This window comes from Podarcis pityusensis, assembly GCF_964106645.2.
Source record: "Podarcis pityusensis genome assembly, chromosome: 10".
Classification (NCBI taxonomy): domain Eukaryota; kingdom Metazoa; phylum Chordata; class Lepidosauria; order Squamata; family Lacertidae; genus Podarcis; species Podarcis pityusensis.
In genome coordinates, this window is record NC_138035.1 from 71,189,546 (window position 1) to 71,209,236 (window position 19,691).

General features: G+C 43.2%; 1 protein-coding gene across 10 annotated transcripts; it reads left to right on the forward strand.

Annotated features, from left to right (window-relative positions):
• The first annotated feature begins 2,141 nt into the window (after window positions 1-2,141).
• LOC308486947 (maestro heat-like repeat-containing protein family member 2B) lies at window positions 2,142-19,433 on the forward strand. Of its 10 annotated transcripts, XM_081024177.1 has the most exons (6): window positions 2,142-8,363; window positions 12,849-13,003; window positions 13,234-13,369; window positions 13,837-14,046; window positions 14,672-14,892; window positions 15,931-19,433. In XM_081024177.1, exons 1-4 carry the CDS (start codon window positions 8,361-8,363, stop codon window positions 13,918-13,920), a joined length of 378 nt encoding a protein of 125 aa, XP_080880303.1. In that variant the 5' UTR covers window positions 2,142-8,360; the 3' UTR covers window positions 13,921-14,046; window positions 14,672-14,892; window positions 15,931-19,433. The 10 variants fall into 10 exon arrangements, 3 of the variants coding, with proteins under 3 accessions (XP_080880303.1, XP_080880302.1, XP_080880304.1); XR_013991400.1 differs by having other exon boundaries at window positions 2,142-5,438; window positions 13,837-14,892; XM_081024176.1 differs by having other exon boundaries at window positions 13,837-14,892.
• The last annotated feature ends 258 nt before the right edge of the window (window positions 19,434-19,691 follow it).

The window sequence follows — 19,691 nt, forward strand, 5'->3', positions numbered from 1 at the left end:
GAAGATGTTAAGAGTAAAAAATATTAAATATTTCCGGGACCTTATCAATAATCATTCTACTCTTAAATGGCTAATCCGGGAACATGAAGCATTAGCAGAAACTGAGAGAACCAAAGGCCAAATCATTAAAGTAGGGTGAGTTTCCCATATCTCATCTGGAATTAGCTTCAAAATAATCTGTGATATTCAGGAGCCCTCAGGAAAACAACATCTCCCACAGTCCCGTGTTCTGTCATGCTGTTAACCAGCACTGGATGCTAATGGAGAGGAGGGATGGGCAAAATATGTCCATCAACTCTTCTTCTGCTTCTTCTGCTGCTTTCACTGATGACCAGCTTCAAGGCAAGAGAAAAAGAAGTGCACTGCCCCCCCCCACCAGCTGGGTCAGTGTCTACAAAACATGATTAACAACTAAAGCAGACAACAATCTGGATTAAAAATGGCCACAACTTTATTGATTACAGTTTTGGCTCAGGCATTGGGTGTATATCCATTCCCCCCCTACTGCCAGAGGGATGGAACGGCTACAGGGTCGTGCCAGGATTATGGTCTCCCCACTGAATACCTTAACCACCACGCGAGGTGGTTCCCTAAGACAGCTCACTGTGAAACCACCTGCAGCTGCAAGCATTCAGATACCCTGAAACATATCAGCTAACCAGCACTCATTCCCTAAGAGAGAGAGGTGAATGCCATCAGGTCTGCAAAAGTCTAATTTATCTAAATTGATATCAAAATGAGAAATGGCTTGGCCTCCACAATGCTTGGTCAGATGCCACAATGCCTTGTTGATTTCCTGAAGAGAATAATTTCTATGTGCATGCTCATTTGCTCGCCACCACTCTTGCAAATGAGCTGAAGGAGCTCTGACCACAGAACTCATAGAGACCCAAATCATTTTCGCCCAGCTGGTGGTGAATGGCAATTTCACAATTTAGTTTTGGAAGGGCACCCCACCGCTAGCCATGGTGTCCCATCCATGTAAACTTTGCAGTGGGCTGAAAGTCAAGGCGCACATCCCAGGATGACGCTTCAGCATGCTGTTGCGCCCAATAGTCATTACTGCGGCCCAAACATCCTTGCCTGGGTTACCAGAAAGAGAAATTATTGAAAGGATGCATTAAGAGAGGGGCTGTATGGATGTATATAGATCTTATATGCTCTAGACCTCAAGGGTCGAAATGTTTTTACGTGCTCTGCCCCTAGCCCCATTTGTATGCTGTGGTAGCGGCACCAATGCAGAAGGAGTGACTCACATAATCTTTGGGGTTCCGTCCACACAACCTTAGCTTTTTGCAGTACTGGAGCAAAATGGCTATACTCTACTACATAGAGCTGCACTGTTTTTTTGCGCCCAAAGGGGGCCATCACACGAGGGTCTTAACTGCAATAACATCCTGGTGTCTTTCACGGGGCAAGGGCCATTGAGAGAAGAAGTGGCACCCGTGCACTCGCTGACACGAAGGGCACAAAATAATGTATTTTTATTACTATGGAATCTCATTAATGGAGGCCACGATTAATTCCATCATTTAAGAAGAAAACTTCCAACACCACATTTTGGCTGCTTAACCAAGGATAAATGTGGTGTAACATAAAATCACATTAGAGCTTCCTCTTCATTTTGCAAGGGTGACCCCCCATGAGGCAAGGTCTGCTGGTCCCGGGGGGAGGTTACCACAAGGCGTGGTCAGAGTCCGGTCCTGGGTCTGGAGACTGTCCACCAAGGGCAAAGCGGGGTCCAAAGCGAGGAGCCGGGCAAGGTCGGAAACTCTGGAAGAACAGGTCTGGGTGCTGGCAGAAACAGGTTTCCAACGACGTTGCTCCCGCAACCTGGGACCAGGCTGACTGGCCTTTATCTCCTCTGAGGCCAGGGGTGGTCCCGGCCCCCAGGAGACCCACCTTTCCTGGCCTTAAGGCAAGCACTCCTCCTGGGAGAAACCAGTTCCCTCCGCCTCTCTGCCCTGAGCCTCTGCTGCTCAGGAGAGGCTGGAGGGTTAATGGACCCAGGGGGAGACTCACCTTCCCCTGACAGGGCTGGGAGAGGCGCATCTGTAGGCACTGTGTCCTCAACCCCCTCCGGAGCCAGACCGGATACATCTGGTGTCTGCTCCTGAGGATCCGGCACAGGTGCAGGCGCTTCAGATTCAAGGCCCTGCCCCGGCTCAGCCGGCCCTGGAGGCGGGGACTCCTGTGCAGGCTGGGATTCCTCTGGTTCAGCCTCTGAATCAGACTCCCAGGCTATCACACAAGGTGAGTCAACCGCATCAGTTGGCAGGATCTACATGGCAAGGAATGAATTGCCCACTGCTGCTGTTGCTCTGGTGGCAGCGAAAGCTGCGGGACACTCTGAGGAGGTAAAATCAGTTATGATTGACAGGGCCAAAGATATAGGGCATAATATACAAATGGAGGATTGGGAAAGACTCTGGAAAGGTTTAAGATTCACTGCATGTACAGTTATAAAAGAAAATGTTATGAAAATGATGTACCGATGGTATGTAACACCTGCGAAGTTAGCAAAAATGTATAAGATAAGTAACAAATGTTGGAAATGTAAAGAAAAAGAAGGTACCTTTTTTCATATGTGGTGGGAATGTAAGAAGGTAAAATGCTTTTGGGAAATGATTTATAATGAATTGAAGAAAATGTTGAAATATACATTTGTTAAAAAACCAGAAGCGTTTTTACTAGGCATTACAGGTAATGAGATAAATAAGAAAGAAAAGAAGTTATTTTTATATGCAGTGACAGCAGCAAGAATATTGATGGCCCAGAAATTTAAACAGGAGGAAGAATGGAGAACTAAAATGATGGACTATGCAGAACTGGATAGAATGACAGGAAGGATCCGGAATCGACGAGATCAAAGATTTACAGAAGATTGGGAAAAGTTTATCCAATATATGCAAAAACTGAGTGATAAATTACGCTTGTAAGTTTTAAGGAAGCTCTGTGAGGGGAAATGGTTAAAAGGGCAGAAATGTGTAAAAGGTAACAAAGGGAAGGAATGGCAGACAAATTGAGGGAAGTCAGAAAGAGAAGTAAGATGTAATTAAGATGTATGGAATGTATAAATTTTTTGTATTTGAAAACCAATAAAAATATAATATATATATATAAAAAGAAAGCTGCGGGACACTCCTTGGAGGTCAGATCTGCCTCCTCCTCAGCAGCCACCCCCTCCCCTGTCTGCTAAGCCACTGCTAATCTTCATTCACCCCTTCTTCCCTGGCCAGGCAGGGGACCTTTTGTGGTTCACCTCAGGTGCCCAAATGTATTGGGCTGGCTCCAGCAGGTATAACACAGTCATTGTGTTAAGAGCACAGAGAGAACAGAGGACTACTAAATAGGAAGAAATTGGTATTTCAGTTTATTGCAGATATGGGAGAGAATGGTCCCATTTCGGTTAGAGACAGAACAGGCAACGAAGTTTGACCTATGATTGTTTATTCAAAATCTCTCACCCCGTTGCTCAGGATAAATATTTGGTTAGTAGATGACAAAGTGTGAGTTCTCACTTTATTATAAAGCTGCTCTGGTTTTCCATTTTATATATTAAAAAACACAGTCAAGCTACTGAGAGCCAACTTGTGTTTTCTTCCCAGAGACTGTTTTGTTGCATTCAGTGAAAGTTAATAGTTTAAAAAAAAAGAAAGAGACAGCTCTGTTTCAATTTGGATGAGAGGTAATTTGTTACCCATCTCTGCGCCACAAGCGAAGTCACTGGAAAAGTCAGGAGCAGAATCCAGATGTTCTGCTGTCTGGTTTTATGCTTTGAACATTGAACTATGGTTTTCAGCAATCAAGACAGACTACATTTTGCAAGTAACATTGTTTTCTGCAACTTGGTACATTATTTATTTGTTCCATGTATTGCTTTTTCTCGTAAAAAGGGACTTAAAAGTATAGAAACCAAACGTTTAAAAAGGGTTAAAAAAAGCTATCTAAAACGCTCACCAATAGCATGTATACAAAGGCAGATCCAACTAAAACCCACCTTCAGATACCTCTCACTGACCCACCCCATAATCAAGGCTGTACACACTTCACACTTCTATAGGATAAAGGTGGGCAGACTTCAGTCTTTGGGGAGTGAAGGCCACTTCTTCTTTATTAGACCCAGGAAGTTCATCAGCCAGAGCAAGATACAAAATGGTGGCTCAGGAGGAGAGGTGCTACAACTGTGCCCTGGCAGGTGATCTGCTGGACATTTTGGCTTTTTCAAAACCATCCACTACATCTACTGGCTCTGGTTCAATGCAGACATTGAATGCTATTTCATGGCCTGTCATACCTCGTATCAAACTAAAGACTGACCTGGCAAACTTGCCCATTTACCATTTCTACTACAGACCGCTTTGGCACCTTATAAATGATTCCACAAACGCAGTAATTATCCCTCATTTGCATGCAAACGTGCACCCAATTTTAGTGGACTTATTAGTACATTCAAGACTGAAGGCATCACAGGGGTCTAACAGAACATTAGATAACTGGATTGTTGTTGAACATTTTCCCTGTAGTAATTGCAGCGTCTGTTCAGATTGTAGTAATAAAGTATGCAAATTGACTTTGTTTACACAGGTTTCATTTTCCTTGGCACAGAATTCAAATGAATTTTGTGTAGCATTAAAAAAAAAAATTTAAATGGTAGAGTACACACAACTATATAGCTATGGATTATGGATATACAGTGGTGCCCCGCAAGACGAATGCCTCGCTAGACGAAAAACTCGCTAGACGAAAGGGTTTTTCGGTTTTGCGTTGCTTCGCTAGACGAATTTCCCTATGGGCTTGCTTCGCAAGACGAAAACGTCTTGCGCTTTTTTTAAAAGCCGCTTGAAGAGGCGCAGTTGCGACGGACCATGCTTCGCAAGACGAAAAACATCGCAAGACGAAAAGACTCGCGGAACGAATTCTTTACGTCTTGCGAGGCACCACTGTACAATTTACTGTAATCTTCTGCTGAAATAGCTCCTAAAAATCAAGTCCTTGTCCTCAAGCTTACACAATCTAAAATACATGAATATTGTTGGCATCCATTGGTCTCAAGAGACAATGGAATGTGCCTCTGGGGGGTGAAGTCAAAATGCTCCATTAACAGTACCAAAGTGACCTCCCTGGAGTGCAAGCCTGGGCAGTGAGTATGAAGGTCCTGGGCTGCCCAGACAGCAAGATCCCCTTCTTTGCCTTTGTGGCGTTTGCCCATTCTTTTTTAAAATGTCTGTACAGGGGGAGAGAAAGAGTTAATAGGTAGACCAATAGAAAAGCCAGAGGCGGAGCCCACCTGTTTATAAAAGGGCTTAGCCCGAGGTTTGGGTTGGTTGATTGGGAAAGCAGTTGGCAGGCAGTTGGAAATAGACAGTTAATGCAATTGGTTCTTGTGTGAGGGGAGGGAGAAGAGTTAGAGACAGGACAAAAATAAGACTAAGAAGGTAAAGAGTAACGACGTTTTGAATGCAGTTAAAGTTTATTTGTGTTTGCAATAAACTACACTCTTCTTTGTTAACTTAAGAACCTGACTGAAACTAAGTGATTTACCGGGGAAGACCTGGTTGGTGGCAGTAGATTAGTGGTGCACGGGTCAATAGTCTGTGAGACGACCGGGGCTCTGTATGAACGCCACAGCCTTGCTGATGTGGTCCAAAGGAAGAAGAGAAATGTTTGGCACCTGCTTCACTGCAGGAGTTGCCAGAAGTAGTAGTACAAGGTGCCATCCAGCCATCTTAGGAACTCCATTCCAGATTTGTGTTGGGTTTACTCCTTAGCCCTTTCTTCTTCCGAAGATATTTTGCAATGCAGTGGAGGTTTAAGATCAGTTTTCTTTCTCCTAGATGGGCCACCTTCCCAGGTTGACGAGCCCCATCTGCCCCTCACTTCCTTCTACTGCATGTGCAGAAACGACCTTCTTGACCGCTGGACCCACTATTGGTCTTGTCTGCTCAATCAACTTCGCATGCAGGAGAAGCCCCTAATTCACTAAGACTGAACGGCTGCCCTCACCTGGTTTAGGTAACTGGTTGAAGCTGTTTCGCAGGGTGTGCTCACTGTTGATTGCTAACAGCTTCTAGGAGACACAAGTGAGAGCTGAGTGCAGAGAGGGGACTAAAGGTGGACAAACTACCCCAGGAGCATGATGTGCATCCCACCAGAGCTATTACTCCTCCCCTAACACCCACACCCCAAAAGGCATGGAGGCCACACCCCTTCTAACTCTTTTCCCTTCTAAGCCGTATACATGGAAGGCCACTCAACACCAAAGAGCTGTTGGATAAATAGGAAGATACATGACCCTAGAGATGAACTGGCTATATAAAATGCCCCCGATACTTATGATTCATTATTGATTTATCTTACTGTTGCCTGAGCACACATATATAAATGTATTACTAGTCAAAGTTTCAGGGAAAGCATATGTCACAGTCATGCTGTGAATACTCTGCATTAATTCTGTGGGAGTCAGACCAGGATTAACAATTTAACAGGTTTCATCCATGAGAGACACTAGAAAACGAATATAAACATCAAGCTAATTTTCTTGGAGACAAAAGTGCTACTCTTCTTGTTACACAGGCGGCATCAAGCCCTAGAGAAAGGGGGGGGTGTAAGTCTGTGCCCCAAGGGCTGCATTTTGCCCTTGGCCTAATTCCATGTAGGTGACAAGGAGGGGCAAACAGGAGGAAGGGGGCTGGCAGAGACAGCATGCAGAAAGTGGTGCCCTGGCCACATTTGACTTCAGCAGACCCATTTTGGGTTTCAGTCCTCATGTCCTGCATGTGCATCACCCTTAAGGGAATGGGGTTCTCAACAGAGTAAAGGGTTCCTCAGAAAATCAGCTACAAATTCTCTCTTAAAACATCAGAACATCAGCAACTATGTTATCCTTAAAGGTGCAGGTTCACAGTTTGTGGGGGTTTCTGTGCCCAGATCTATCACTGGAGGCCCAGATAGCCTCCGTGCCTTTTACCAGCTGCACCTGGTTCAACAACCACAGCCGTTCCAAGACCAGCAAAGCCCTGCCACAGCAGTTAAGTGTTGGGTGCTTCAAGTCTGGATTGTTGCAGTGCACTCTATGTGGGGCTTCCCTTGAGCTTGATCTGAAGCTGCAGTTAGTTTAGAATGCCGAAGTTCCCCAGGGCTGGCAAGGAAGCAGGCAGCTTGCCAGAGTAGCAGCCGCTGCCCTTCCAGCCTGCCCTCCTCTCCTCCAGGCTGGGGCCGCTTGTCAGGAGCCCTCCGGCGCTTGGCATCCTCCCACCTGGCCCTCTCTGCTGCTCTCAACCCTTGCTGGGCTCTGGCTCAGCCTTGCACACTGCAAACCCAAAGATCCACCGCCTTTTTGGGCCTTGGAGCCAATGGCTTCTCACCCACCTCACCTTTCCCCGCCGCATGCTGCCTGCCTGAGCCAGCCACACGTTACAAAAATAGACACCTATTATCAAGGATACTACTCATTTCATACAAACTGAATCAGACATTTTCTTCCCCATGGATGCACACTCCTTGTATATGTCCATTCTCCTAGATGTGGCCAGGATCTGTCAGGGACTGGTCTGAGGAGGAATGGCGGGGACCACTGCCCCCCGCACTTCCCAGAGAAGAGGGAGACAGTATAGATTTACAACAGTGGGTTGCAGAAGGTCATAGTTCAGAGGCTGCAGAGGGGAGAAGCTGGGAAATATTGGGAGATGAGCAGGAGGAAGAATAACAACCAGGGGAGAAACAGCTGACAGACTCCGTGTCTTTAGAAAGCCTTCCAGATCCCCCCTCTCCCAGGACACGGCGGGCACTGAGAGTAGGAGAACAGAAAGCTCAGAGGCAGAAAGCACAGATGCTGACGCAGGGGTGATGTATAATAGGAGAGACAGAGGGGGTGGGACTTTACTCAGAGCAACCACCATTATCCGAGAGACTGCATCCTAAGTCTCTCTCTGTGAATGTTGAATAAAATAGTTTGGGAAGAGCTTCTTGTTTGTTCCATTACTGGCAGCCTGCCATGAGGGAGGTAGATCAGATTCCCTGAAGCCTGACAGGATCATTCTGATAGATACTCTTGACCCCTTACTTTCTTTCTAATGGAAATTAGGGACCTAATTTTTGAAAATAATTATTTCAGATTTGAACATGATTTTTATTATCAAATTAGAGGTGTCTCAATGGGCTCTCCATTCACCCCTAGCATGGTTAATCTATTCATGTATCAATTCAAAAAGCAATGGATCTTGGATCCTAATACCAACCATATCACCATGACATCAAGTTGTAGAAACGATATATATTTGGCAAAATGATTGCCAAACATGGAGATTGCACCACAAGACACTGCAGAATAACTGCAAAACATTGGCACCAGAATTGCAATGGTGAAAACCAGATATTTTTGGCTTTTGTTTTACAAATCTCAATAAAAAGTACTTTAAAGACACAACTCCGTATTTGAAACAATTGACTTGCAATAAAGAGATGTCTTGACATGTTACAATGAAACCCTGTGCTTGAGTATTCAAAAGGCAATCCTCATGGGCTCTTGGGGGCATCTTGTAAATATGTGTGCTTTAAATTTGTAAAGTTACCATACAATAAAAATGGAGGGCACAGGGTAATACCAAGAATGTGAACTTACAAGATCACAAATTAGTGGGATACTCAGATGCAGTCTGGGTACATAACAGACTGTAAGTCCACCAAATGGTTTGTGTTTTTATATGGGAATGGAGCTGTAAGTTGGGCTAGTCATAAACAAAATTCAGTAGCTCACTCTTCAGGAGAAGCAGAGTATGTTTTTGTTGCAGAAACATGCAAAGCATCACAAAGACTTGACAAGATTTTGGAGGATCTGGGAATACCAGATTCTAAGCCCATAAAGCTTATGGAAGATAATCATTGTCTTAAATCGGTGCAAACAGAGAAGACAAATACACATACACATACACATACACATACACATACACATACAGTAGCCATAAAATGCCATGTGGTAAGAGATTTGAGCCAGAAGGGGTTTATTGAAATACAGCACAGTGGTACCTCAGGTTACATACGCTTCAGGTTACAGACTCCGCTAACCCAGAAATAATGCTTCAAGTTAAGAACTCTGCTTCAGGATGAGAACAGAAATTGTGCTCCGGCGGCGCAGTGGCAGCAGGAGGCCCCATTAGCTAAAGTTTAGGTTAAAGTGCTTCAGGTTAAGAACAGTTTCAGGTTAAGAACGGCCCTCCAGAACGAATTAAGTACTTAACCCGAGGTACCACTGTACTGTCCAACAACGAAAATGATATTTTAACAAAGCCTTTGTCAAAAGAAAGTTTTGAGAGTTTATGTGCTAAATTAGATGTGATGAATTCAAATTAGGTACAGTGAGAAGGGGATTGTAGGAAAAGCACTGGAGCCTAATATGATTAATAGAATACTCGGCCTCTAGTGAGCAGAGCTTTGTGCTGTAGTCTAGAATCAGCCCCTCCCTTCAGGTTGTCAGTTAGAAAAGGCTGTTCCTTGCCTCATTATGTTTCATTTCAGTCAGTACGTTACATTTTTCTACTATTAAAGCTTTGTTTCATATATATATATATATACATGAGCTGTTTACTTCACTGGATGAAAAGACAAACCCTGCTAAAGAAGGAGAAGGTGTAATATCTTTGACTGGGTGAGTGAGAAGATATTTCCCTGACAGGAGGACCGATTTTTAGTCACCTTCTCCACAACAGCACATGCCTATAGGGCCTCAGCAGCAATCTTGGTGATGGCCAGAGTTTCCATATTATGAAGAGAGAGGATGTTCCTAAACAAATACAGTGGTACCTCAGGTTACATGCGCTTCAGGTTAAAGACGCTTCAGGTTACAGACTCCGCTAACCCAGAAATAGTGCTTCAGGTTAATTGCTTCAGGATGAGAACAGAAATCGCGCGGCGGCGGCAGCAGGAGGCCCCATTAGCTAAAGTGGTGCTTCAGGTTAAAAACAGTTTCGGGTTAAGAACGGACCTCCAGAACAAATTAGGTTCTTAACCCGAGGTACCACTGTATACTCCTTCCTTCCTTTGGAATGTCTGCTGCCATAATGCCTAAGAGGAAGGCTTCCTTTTTTTAGTAAAAATTAATCTAAACCTTTTATAAAGTTCATTATAAATAATTTCCCAAAAGCTTTTGATCTTTTTACAATTGCACCACATATGATATATTGTTCAGCTTCTTGGAAACTCGTGGGCATAGCCAGGGGAGAACAGCTGCCCCAAATCAAGTAAATAAATAAAAATATTTAACTAAAAGTAGAAATTATATAAAGATTTTGAGAGATTTTTCTAAGCATTTGGGGTCAAATGAAAGTAATTTAAAACAACTGTTGTTGAGACATTTCATTCCAAATCTGCTAGACAGAGGATTATGACCCCCCCAATCCTGGCTACATCCATGTATATATAGTGTATTAATAATTTTACTTCACACACACACATATTCACATTGACAAATGCACTGTTATCAAATCTGTTTAAGAATGAAATCTGAGCAAACAAAATCCTGGACAGCTGCTGTAGACAGACACCAGTCCTGGTGTCTGCAAACAATTCTGCTAATAAGATTTAATGGTTCCAGTGAATTATTCTCAGCTACCTCTATTCTGCCACAAGCTGTGTTTATAACAATGCCTGATAAAAAAAATTCAACAGAATCTGTGAATATAATTTTATTCTTTCTTTGAATACACTCTGATGAGCATGTTTTTCTCCTCAAAAACAAACATATTTATTTTATGCTGGGTATTATAGCCTGAAGATCGTTCATGAAGAGGTTACTGCAAACAGGGCTATGTACAGTGGATAGACTTTAGGTCTCTACAGAAGCAGCAGACAAGAACATGAGAAGATGAGGAACCTATTTCCTTCTCCTCAGATTCTAGTTGTACAAGATTTGGTAAAATATACTGATGCGATGCAATGGAGCTCAAATTTAGTGACATCTACCAGAATATCCCAATCACAATAGCTTCCTTGCTAATTATCTTAAATCATTAGTGAATCAATATTATACAATGATCACTGAGTGATTAGTTTCTTGTTTATCTACAATGGCAGCTTAATGCAAATTCTACGTTAATATAGCAACAGAAAGAGCACCATTGAGTCATGCAACGGCTTATTCATACTTTGCTGCATGGAGGGAAGAATCAGAATGCATTACATCCTTTTCCCTGGCTTCATTAGCAATAAATAGCAATAAATAATGAAACCATGATTTGACCCTTGTTCCAAAACAATGAATTTAGATTAGCTCAATTAATTGGTGACTTCTGAACGGTATCTATAGTCTGATGTAGATGTATATAAAGGACTCCAGTTCACATCACATGTGAGCATAGCATTCTGACACTTATAAAGTCCATATGCAGAGACCCGGTGTCTTTTTAGAAAATCCTTGCGCTCAGAAAAAGTTGATGGGAAAGTATTTAAAAATGCTCAGTACTCACATGAGCCCAAACAGACAGGAACACCAGCACCAGGAGGAAATGTACGGTACATTATTCCACCCTGTTCATGTCAATGCAAAGGAAACACAATGTGGACACCACTGAGGTCAATGGACCATTGCTATTCCTAGGGTGCAGCTTTTTAACAGGAGAGATGAGCCAAGCCGGCTCTTTGATCTGTTTTATATTTCTTTTGTGGTTCCCTTTTGTAAGCTATATTGAAAATCTAAATACACATTTTCAAACAAACAAATAGTCATTTCTTTCTCATCCCGGTATTTTTAAACAATATATATTTTATAAGAATTTCCACAATTTCACATAAAATTCCAATACATAATAAATTTCCCTCTCCCTCCCCCCCCCCCAATCAGGGTCGCATAGTTGCTCTCTTCACACACAAACAGTAGCGGCAAGGTCTGTCGTTTTTATAGCTTTTATTTCTTGCTATTTCCACAACTCGGCATTTCAATCTGTGCCGTTCTCGTCAGTTGGTCCCACTGATTTACGGCGTCTTTTCCAACAGCTAAAGTGGGGAATTTTTTCGACCTTCCGCCTACGTTCACGTAATCTCCCAATGCGCCTTGCGTGAGGGGACTCCTCTGACTCGGAACTTAACCCTTGCACGGTCTGTGAACTTGCCTGTTCACTTTCCTGCGTCTCTTTTCTTTGTGTTCCCTCCCCCTCCGTGGGCCGTAAATCCAAAAAAACCCCCTGCTTGTTCCTGGCTCTCTTTCATCTTCGGTAGCAGGGTTTGCTATCTCTTCCTGCTGCTGCCTGTTCAGTTCAGCCTCACTGGGGTATCGTATGCTAAGGGACTCAGAGTGTTCTGAAGTCACCCCGACACCTACTTTCCATCCCGTTTTCCATGGTGTTTATTTTATTCTATCGCACTGCTGCACCCTAACGTCACTCTTTTGTATCACAGCAAAAATACAACAGTCTCTAATTATTTCCATTGCTCATAGTTCAAATCCTGCTCGCGAATTCGTGATATTGTCATATTTCTTCAAATAGTCCTAGAAAGGCTTCCATTAAACATAGAACAGTCATGGTTAAGTTCTGTTATTTTAGCTGCCAGCTTTGCAGATCTATTCTTTGCTTATCCATTCTTTTCTGCTGGGAACTTCTTCATTTTTCCATTTCTGTGCATAGAGAATCCTAGCTGCTGTAGTCATACACAAGTAACTTAACCATCTTTTCTGGAACTTCTGACCCTATAACCCCAAAAGCTTCAGTTTTGTTTTGTTTGTTTTTCTTTGGGGAGGGTGTATAATCACTTTGAATATCCTTTTTATCTCGTCATATATCATTTCTCCAAAATCCCTTGCTTTCTTTCAGGTCCACCACACTTTCTCATCCTGGTCTTCTTTTATCTTCTTCCAGCTGCCCACGATTGTCAAGGAGGTTTGCCACCATCTCCATAGGATCTCAGACTCGAGCACCAAAGAAGAAACACTTTCAGCAATCGTCAGCCTCGCCACAAAGCATCTGAGCCCGGTGGTGGACAGCTTGCTGGAGTGCTCAGCAGAGTGCGATGAGTAAGGGCCTCTAAGAGATGAGTGTGTTAAGGGGAAATACCATATAGAAAGACATAAAATCAGGGGAGATTGCTTTGCAAAAGGTATATATGCCAGTGTGCAAAGTTTTCGTGATGTGGAAATGGGGAGAGCTGAATTTAATGCATGTGCGATATAAAGTAAAAAAAAAAAAAAAAAAAGCCTGACTTTTTTTAAGGAAAAAAAGAAAAATTCTCTTTGAAAAATTGCAGAAGTGCCGCAGCGATATGGAAAGCCTTAGCTGCCGATCCTTATTCCAGCAGCAAGCTAATAAAACCCATCCTCCAAAGGCTTCAGGATAAAGACCCCAATTACAGGCGATGCCGCATGTCACAAACTCCGATAGTGGTACAAAACCATTCAGTTTTTCTCTCCTGGATTGTTCTTGAATGGGAGCTGGATGGGGGTAGGGGCTTCTTGCTGGGAGGGGGGGGGTACATCTTAATAACTGGCCTAGCAGCATCTTAGTGGTCCGTCGCTGTGAGGCTCAGTGGCAGAGCACCTGCCTTGTATGCAGAAGGGTCCCAGCATCTCCATGTTGGGGAGTCCCTCACCTGAAACCCTAGACAGCCACTGCTAGTCAGTGTGGACAACACTAAGTGAGATGGACCAGGGTCCTGAGTTGCATCCTGCAGAGAGTTGGGAGATCTTGATCTGATGATGACCTCTGCTGAATGCCGTTCTCCTGTCCTGAAAATACGTATCTCAGGCGTCACAGGCCGGGGTAAAGAGGTGCACCTTCAGCGCAACACTTAGCGGTTCTTCCTGCCAGCTTCAGGCTTGTGCATCCTTTGTCTCTTACGCTTATGTTTCAGGACCTTGTTCACATCATCCACAGAACAATACAAGAACACTGCCAGATAACATATGCCATCCGAACACTAAGAAAAGAGCCATAGGGATGTTTCAGGACCTTGTTCACATCATCCCAGGGGCAATACAAGAGCACTGCCAGACTGGCAGGGGCCTATATGCGTCATCCCAACTTGAAGAAAAGAGCCATAGGGATGGCATTCTACTTGGAGGTGAGGGTCGGAAATGGGGAACGCCTGCAGGCGCTCCTGCTTTGAAACAACTGTGCCCAGGCAGGCAAGGAAAGCAAAGGGTGTAAGAAGGTCTCGTGGGGGTGAGGGAAGCATGCAACACACCTATGTGGGGAGCGAACTCCACAATTTACCACCCTTCTCTAAATCCATTTGCATTCATCATTGTTTCATAAGAACAGGGCAGAGCAGATAATGTCTACAGGGAGGGTGGAATGAAATCTGCATACTGGGGTTGGCTAAAAAGAAAGGCAAATGAACCACTCTTGTTTTGCACAATTTATATCTGGGTTGTTTCCTGCCAGCTCCGAGTTCTGCAGGAGCACTGGAAATCATATTCAGCAAACTCTGCTGGCTCTGGAGATTGATTTGCAAGATACTGCCCTGCACTCTCATGCATCCCTTCCTTGACAGAGAGAGCTAGATATGACTTGGGATACGACTTGGGTGAAATTGGAGGAGCAGAGGATAGTGACTGGGGCAACACAATCAGGTGGGCTGGGTGCAAGTAACCCTGGTGGTGATGGTTGTTGTGCAGGAACACTTAGCGGTTCTTCCTGCCAGCTTCAGGCTTGTGCATCCTTTGTCTCTTACTCTTATGTTTCAGGACCTTATTCACATCCTCCGTTGAACACTACAAGAGCATTGCCAGACTGGTCAGAGATAACATGCGCCATCCCAACTCAAAGAAAAAAGCCATAGGGATGTTTCAGGACCTTGTTCACATCATCCCAGGAGCAATTCAAGCCCATTTCCAGACTGGCACGTGACTATATGCGTCGTCCTAACTCTAAGAAAAGAGCCATTGGCATGGCATTCTACTTGGAGGTGAGGGTCGAAAACAGGGAATGCCTGCAGGCGCTCCTGCTTTGAAACAATCATGCCCAGGCAGGCAAGGAAAGCAGAGGGTGTGAGAAGGTCACGTGGAGGGGGGGAGGGAGGCACCATTTAGGGCTGGCAGGCCTGCACTCTGCCTGAGGCAGCAATTTCTACAGCCCTTGGATATGAACTGAGGGCAGCGGGCATTAACTAAGGGCCATCCTCAGAGCAAATCCACCAAAATCATTGCACCAAAGATCGTCAGGCCAATTAGCTGCAACCTCTCCGCCTTTAGCTCAAAATTGCACAAAGTTGCTCTGTTTTTTTTTCCTTTCGTTGTCCTTTTCTTTGCCAGGGGCACTCATACTCTCCAACATTCCTCGGGTGAAAATAGGGACATTTTCTGTAGCCAATTCTGTAGGCAAGGTTTGTTCTTAGTTTACTGAGTATGGTCCCGTGAGCCAGGAGTAGTGAAACAGGCACAATTCGCTTGCACACAGTAAGTGTGGTTTATGTCAGTGATGAACCTGTAGCCCTCCAGATGTTACTAGACTCCCAATCCCATCACCATTGGCTATTGAACATGGGATTTGGAGTCTAAAAACATCCCTATTCTAAGACATACAAATGGAGCTAGTATTCCTCGTAACTGCTTTTTAGTGCTTCAGACAAGAAACGAAACAGTAGAAAAGTATAACCAGTTAAACAATCCCAATGGCAGTGAAAAAGAGTTACTGGTAGGTTGTTTGCCTTGCTGTCGGGATGTGGATGCAGCCCTATGGTAGAAAGCACAGCATCTAACAGAAGCTTAATGTGCCAGATATTGTAGTAGAAGACAAACTCTCTAAATTGGCCAAGACAGTGGAACTTATGGCAGAGAATGTTAATGCTGCATGGGAAATGGCACAGGCCAACAAAGAAAAAAATTAAGGCTTTGCAGGAGCAGACCAGGAAACTGAAGGTACACAATAAGTATGTTAATGATAAATTAATGGACTTAGAAAATAGAGCCAGAAGGTCGGATTTACGTCTAATTTTTTTTTCCAGAGTCAGAAGATATGGAGAAAGTGATTGAGTGGATGGCCAATTTGTTGCCAGAATTGGGAATTTTGAAAGACGCGCTCGACCGCATACATAGGGTCGGGAAGCTGAGAAATGAGTCAACTTGGCCGAGAGACGTGGTAATGTGCTTTGGGAGATACACAGAGAGAGCAGGTATTCAAGGCAATGAAAGACTTTGATAGACTTGATAAACTGTTGTATAATGGCAAGAAAGTGATGGTTTTTGATGACATCTCTGGAAACAATTAAAAGATCGAGGCAAACTGATAGATTACTTACAATTAGCAAGGAGAATGGGGATAGTGAGAGGAAACTCAACACAAGTAAATAAGGAATAAATAATTAAGGAGTATCTCAAAGGGTACTGCGACAATAAAAGCTTCCTGGCAGATATTGAATGAGCCATGCAATACAAAGTATCTGTTAGAAAAAGTTAAATTATGTTAAAGAAAAGCAACTTTACATAACTGTAAATAATAGTTTAATTGTAAATCAGCACAACGGGTTTAGTCGGAAGTTTCTTTTCTTTGCAGATTCGCACATAGTGTTTACTATATTTGATGGTTGTAATTTACTTCTTAATATGTATTTTAAAACTGTTTTTTCTATATACACTCATTTCTTTTTCTTTCTTTTCCTTCTGTCCTTTTTTCTATCTATATTCTTTATAATCTACAATTAAGTGAATGTTTGTTGGTATTGTATGTATTTTAAGATTTCTTTTGCTCAATAAAAAAAGGGGGAAAAAGAAAAAAAATACTGTGGTTTTTCTATGTTAAGTACTATTGAATGTTTCATAAAGTTTGGTCTGTGTCTTCTGGGGGGAAAGAAACAAAAAAACTGTACTTTCTCAATGCAGTTCTCAAACAGGAGAAATGTGCAGTTGTGCCACCAGGGGCACTGCAGGGAAAAGCCTCCAGTTTAGTTTGTGTACCTCGGACCTCCTACAATTGAGTAATTGTTGGTATACAGAAGGTGATAGTTTCTGTCCTCCTCTCCAGCCTTAACTGACAGGTAAGAGGGTAAATTTGTCTGACAAATTAGTTTCTCTTTTGTAACCCTTAAATGATGCCTGATATCTTTGGGATCCCTGGATCCTGAATTAGAATTTGAGAATGAAGTCCATATTAATCCTGATGTGCATCTTGATTCTGGGGAACCCCAGTGTGACACAAGGAAATGTCTTTGTAAAGCATGAGAAAATGTCACCCTTTACTATGAACATCCTAGAAAGGTAGCTGACATGTCCCTCATTCCAGGACTGATCAAGGATCCTGATATTGTGTTGGCAGGCCTACTATATAACCAAAGTGGCCTTTTTACTACACCTCCTTCTGAATTGAATGGCACCTCCTACCGGTATTTCCAGTTTTCCAGAACCACCCAAGGCTTGTGTTTTTGTTGCCATGCCTCTGAGGCATGGAACTCCAAATGGAAAGATTGGCACCAGGTACAATGCCACCAACATAAAAGTTGGCTAGGAAATTATACACACTGCACCGATAAATTTTGGTTGTGGGGTTCCTTCAATACCTCCTACCAAGGAAACACCACACCTTCAGATTTGTATCCATACTTCCCCCAATATACAGTCAATTTCACCAGACAGGGATCCATCTATTCTGGATGGATGATTAAGGATCCGAATCTATGGTTCCTGGCTTGCTACAAACTACCACCCTGGTAATGTGTGGGAATCGGAGCCTTCACTTTCCCTATGACTGTAGAGACTTTCCTTCCCCATGCCTCTAGAAACAGGAAATGGAGGGAAGTCCAAGGGGAACAGTGTAGTGATGAAATCTACCTGACCCGTTCCATAGGTGCTGTTGGAGGAGGCTTTGTTAGTGTACTAACGCTAAATATATATCCAGGAGTCATTTCTGAACAACATCCATGAAACCCTTTTCGCCTTAACATGTAAGTTGGAGAAATGTTAAATGGACATAGGATTTAGGAAGGGTTGTGTCCACACTTATTGGTTTGATTTTGCTGCAATTTATGAATATGTAATGCCTAAAGCTGTTTGGAAAAAGGTATATAAACCCAAAGCACCAGAGCTCTAGCACCCAGTCTTTGGACACCATTCCGCTGTCAGCAATAAAATTTTACTTTCTTTTTCTCCATTACTGTCTGTGATTTTTGAGCACACCTTGAACAGGTATCAGGTATTTAGGTAACCCTTTGCAACAGAATGAGAAACTGCATGACCAGTGTATACATGTGTACCACCGTCTATTTGGCCATTTGCATTTCCAGGCAGTAGCCGAAATGCCAAGCATGGTTGAGGACATGAAATTGAAAAATTGTCCTTAACTTATGAAGTGTTTTTCTTGTGCAGAAAACAAAGCAAAGCAAGCTCTCAAAGGTGTAAAATCTGGGAGAAGCTAAGAAACCTTATGAAGTTATACATGCTGACTTGGTTGGACCTCTAGCACTCTAAAGGCAACTCACGTTTCTTCATGGTACTGATTGACCCAAACATATATGGAATAGGAATATATGTACTGCAAAAGAAATCTGAAGCTTTTTCCAGGTTTCAACAATTTTGTGCATGGCTTAGAAATGTACACGATGAGCATGTACGTTGTTTATTTACTGATAGGGGTGGATAATTTTGTTCTGAACAGTATGAATTTCCTTACTGAACAGAACATAGAGCACATGACTGCAATGCCCAGATCTCCATGGCAAAATGGTTTGTGCAAAAGAGTGAACCAAACCTTGCAACAAGATGTAAGAACTCTGTTGCACGATTCAGGCCTATCCAATCCCTTTTGGGCAGAAGCCCTATCCTGTTTTTCTTACGTATACAATTGCAGATACCAATCTGCTATTGATTGCACCCCATATGAAATGCTTTACAAAAAGACATGCGAAACATTTAAGAATTTTCGGTTCAGAAGTATGGGTCCACACTTTGCAGAACAACAAATTGAGCAAACCTGGCATTTTTCTGGGTTATGAAAAAGGTTCCTATCGTGTGTTAATGACTGACACAAAGGTGATAAGGTTGACCAGAAGCATGGATTGTAACCCAAAATGGGACACAGTTGGCATTTTTCAATGTCATCCCATTTCAGATGATGCGAAAGCAATTAAGATAGAGGCAGATCCTGTTGTTGCTAATGATAATGCTGATGCAGATTCTGATGACACAGATTATCAAAGTGCAAAAGCCTCTCTTAAACAATCAGATGAGTCTGACACTGATTTAGACACAGCACCTTTGTTTACATTAGATCTTCATTCTCCCAAGGAGGAGACACCAGACCCAGAGGACCAGAGAATCTTTCGTAGATCTGAAAGAGCTACTAAGGCCAAACCACCTAAGCAGTACTCCAAAGAGTTTGCTAAAGCTGCTGTTACTACAACTCAGATTCAGTTTTTGAACCAGCCAACTACAAAGAGGTTCAAAATTTATCCGCAAAGGATGCTGAACCTTGGCTAAACGCCATGGAAGCCGAGTTAGTTTCCCTAAAGCAGAGTGACACATGGGAATTGGTTCCAGCAGAACCAGGCAAGGTTCTATAAGCACCTCCTTGGGGAGCCTGTCATCTTCCATTCTGTGAACATGACCAAGCCAGTGTAGATGTTACTGAGAGCAGTGTGTGAACATGCTGGGAATGTGGGCTTAGTAGAGCACATCTTTGAGACTGACTTGCCATGTGATGCCCAAAATCTTCCTGATGTAGTACATGGGACCATGGTACAGTTCCCAGAATAGGGTCCCCTCATTCCCCTAAAAA

What these genes read in the sequence shown, in the direction of transcription:
- LOC308486947 (XM_081024176.1), top strand. An exon ending in TGCTCAGCAGAGTGCGATGA is followed by an intron (nt 13,004 to 13,233) that starts GTAAGGGCCTCT and finishes GAAAAATTGCAG; the next exon opens with AAGTGCCGCAGCGATATGGA. An exon ending in TGTCACAAACTCCGATAGTG is followed by an intron (nt 13,370 to 13,836) that starts GTACAAAACCAT and finishes CTTATGTTTCAG; the next exon opens with GACCTTGTTCACATCATCCA.